Source organism: Aplysia californica, unplaced genomic scaffold (genome assembly GCF_000002075.1).
Source record: "Aplysia californica isolate F4 #8 unplaced genomic scaffold, AplCal3.0 scaffold00174, whole genome shotgun sequence".
Taxonomy (NCBI): Eukaryota; Metazoa; Mollusca; class Gastropoda; order Aplysiida; family Aplysiidae; genus Aplysia; species Aplysia californica.
In genome coordinates, this window is record NW_004797444.1 from 1,046,540 (window position 1) to 1,048,316 (window position 1,777).

At 41.5% G+C, this 1,777-nt stretch overlaps 1 protein-coding gene across 1 annotated transcript in view; it reads right to left on the reverse strand.

Moving 5' to 3' along the window:
- LOC101860095 (spectrin alpha chain, non-erythrocytic 1) overlaps positions 1 to 1,777 on the reverse strand; it is a gene marked incomplete at its 3' end in the record, with an annotated part of 9,747 nt that overhangs the window by 684 nt on the left and 7,286 nt on the right. Inside the window, 1 exon segment of the mRNA XM_013082432.1 lies at positions 1,119 to 1,232. Within this exon segment, the coding sequence (XP_012937886.1) occupies positions 1,119 to 1,232 (114 nt within the window).

Consider the following 1,777-nt stretch of genomic DNA (forward strand, 5'->3'; position numbering starts at 1 on the left):
CCAATTGAAAATAAAAGGCCATTAATTATAACTAGCCAAGCTGACTAGCAAAGGGAAATTACCGTTGAATTATTTGAATATACAGACAAAAGTCATGTATTACTTCCCTTCCCAGACGTAATCTGGGAGAGGCGGCGAAACGCCAAAGAATGACTATCACATACAGAGATATACAGAGGAGTATGTGAGTTTTTTTGTTGTTGTTTTTTTTATAGTAGAGGGTTTTACGGCGCTCGCAACTGCATAAGGTCATATGATCGCCAAGGGGTGGGTGTCAACGGAGAAGTCTTTACAGGGAATCAGACTTAGACTGCTCACCTCTCTTGCTTCAACAGCACAAGGTCTGCTTCGACTATAAAGGCACCCCAAAATAGCAGGTCACAAGAGAGTGAAAAACATACAAAAGAAGTAGAGGAAAATGACAATAGTAAGGATTAGGAAAGAAAAAGCAGCAGTTCTCTGTTGTAGATCAGGCACAGTTATGAGCGTAACATAAGTCAGCCCATTTACAATTCTACTGTGCTTGAACGAGAAATGTCCCCTCTTTGGGAATGGCCTAAAGACACTACAGTCAGTGGCGCTGCCCCAGGGGGTGAGTATGAGAGTAATGAACTAAAGGAAAGAATATTAGAAAGAGGAAAGAAGAAGAAAAAAAAAGAAAAAAAGGAAAAGAAGGATGAGTACAATGAAAAATGATAACGATGATACCAATGATACCTATCAAAGAAAAAGATAATGATGACGACTCAATGTAAGAGGGAAGGTAAGGGTAAAAGAAGAAGTGATGACAATTACAATAACAAAGAAAACGAAGATGATGATGATAACGAGTTACAGTATGTGGGGAGGTACGGGAAAGAGAAGGACTGGTGATAACAACAATAATACAGATAACAATAATGTTGATAATTCACAGTATGTGGGGAGGTATGGAGAAGAGAAGAACCAATGACAATAACAAAGAAAAAACCGATGATGATGATGATGATGATGATGATGATGATGATGATGATGATGATGATGATGATGATGATGACTCACACTATGTGAGGAGGTGAAGGGAAGAGAAGACAACAACAATAACAATAAGGAAGAAACTACTAATGAGAATGACTCACATTATGTTCGCTGGCTGCCTTGGTCATGAGCACGGCCAGTTCCTCCAGACGTTTGATCTCCACATTGAAGGCTCGGATGTCCTGGTCGAGGCGGTTGTGGCGGGAGGCGAGGGCCTGGGGGACGGGAATTCAGATAGTTTAAGTAGATTTTTACGGCGCTTGCAACTGCATAAGGTCATGTGAGCACCAGAAGATTAGAAGTGTTGCAAGAGAGTATCAAACACAAAAAAGAAGAAGGGGAGATAAGGATGATAGATGTTTCTTAGGAAAGAAGAAGCAAACCACACCAGAGCACCAGCCAACCACCCATTTAGTAGAGGTTTTACGGCACTAGCAACTGCATACTTATGGTCATATGAGCGCTAAGGGGTGGATGTCAACAGAGAACTCTTTACAGGGATCGGGCTTACTCTGCTCACCTCTCTAGCTTCAACAGCACAAGGTCTGCTTCGACAATCAAGGCACCCCGGAAATACGGGTCACAAGAGTGTGACAAACATACAAAACAAGTAGAGGAAAATGACGATAGTAAGGATTAGGAGAGAAAAAGCAACAGCTCCCTGTAGCAGTTCAGGCAGTTATGAGCGAGACATTGTTGAATCACCCCATTTACAATTACAATTCTACTGAGCATAAGAACTCGAGATGTTAATGTCCCC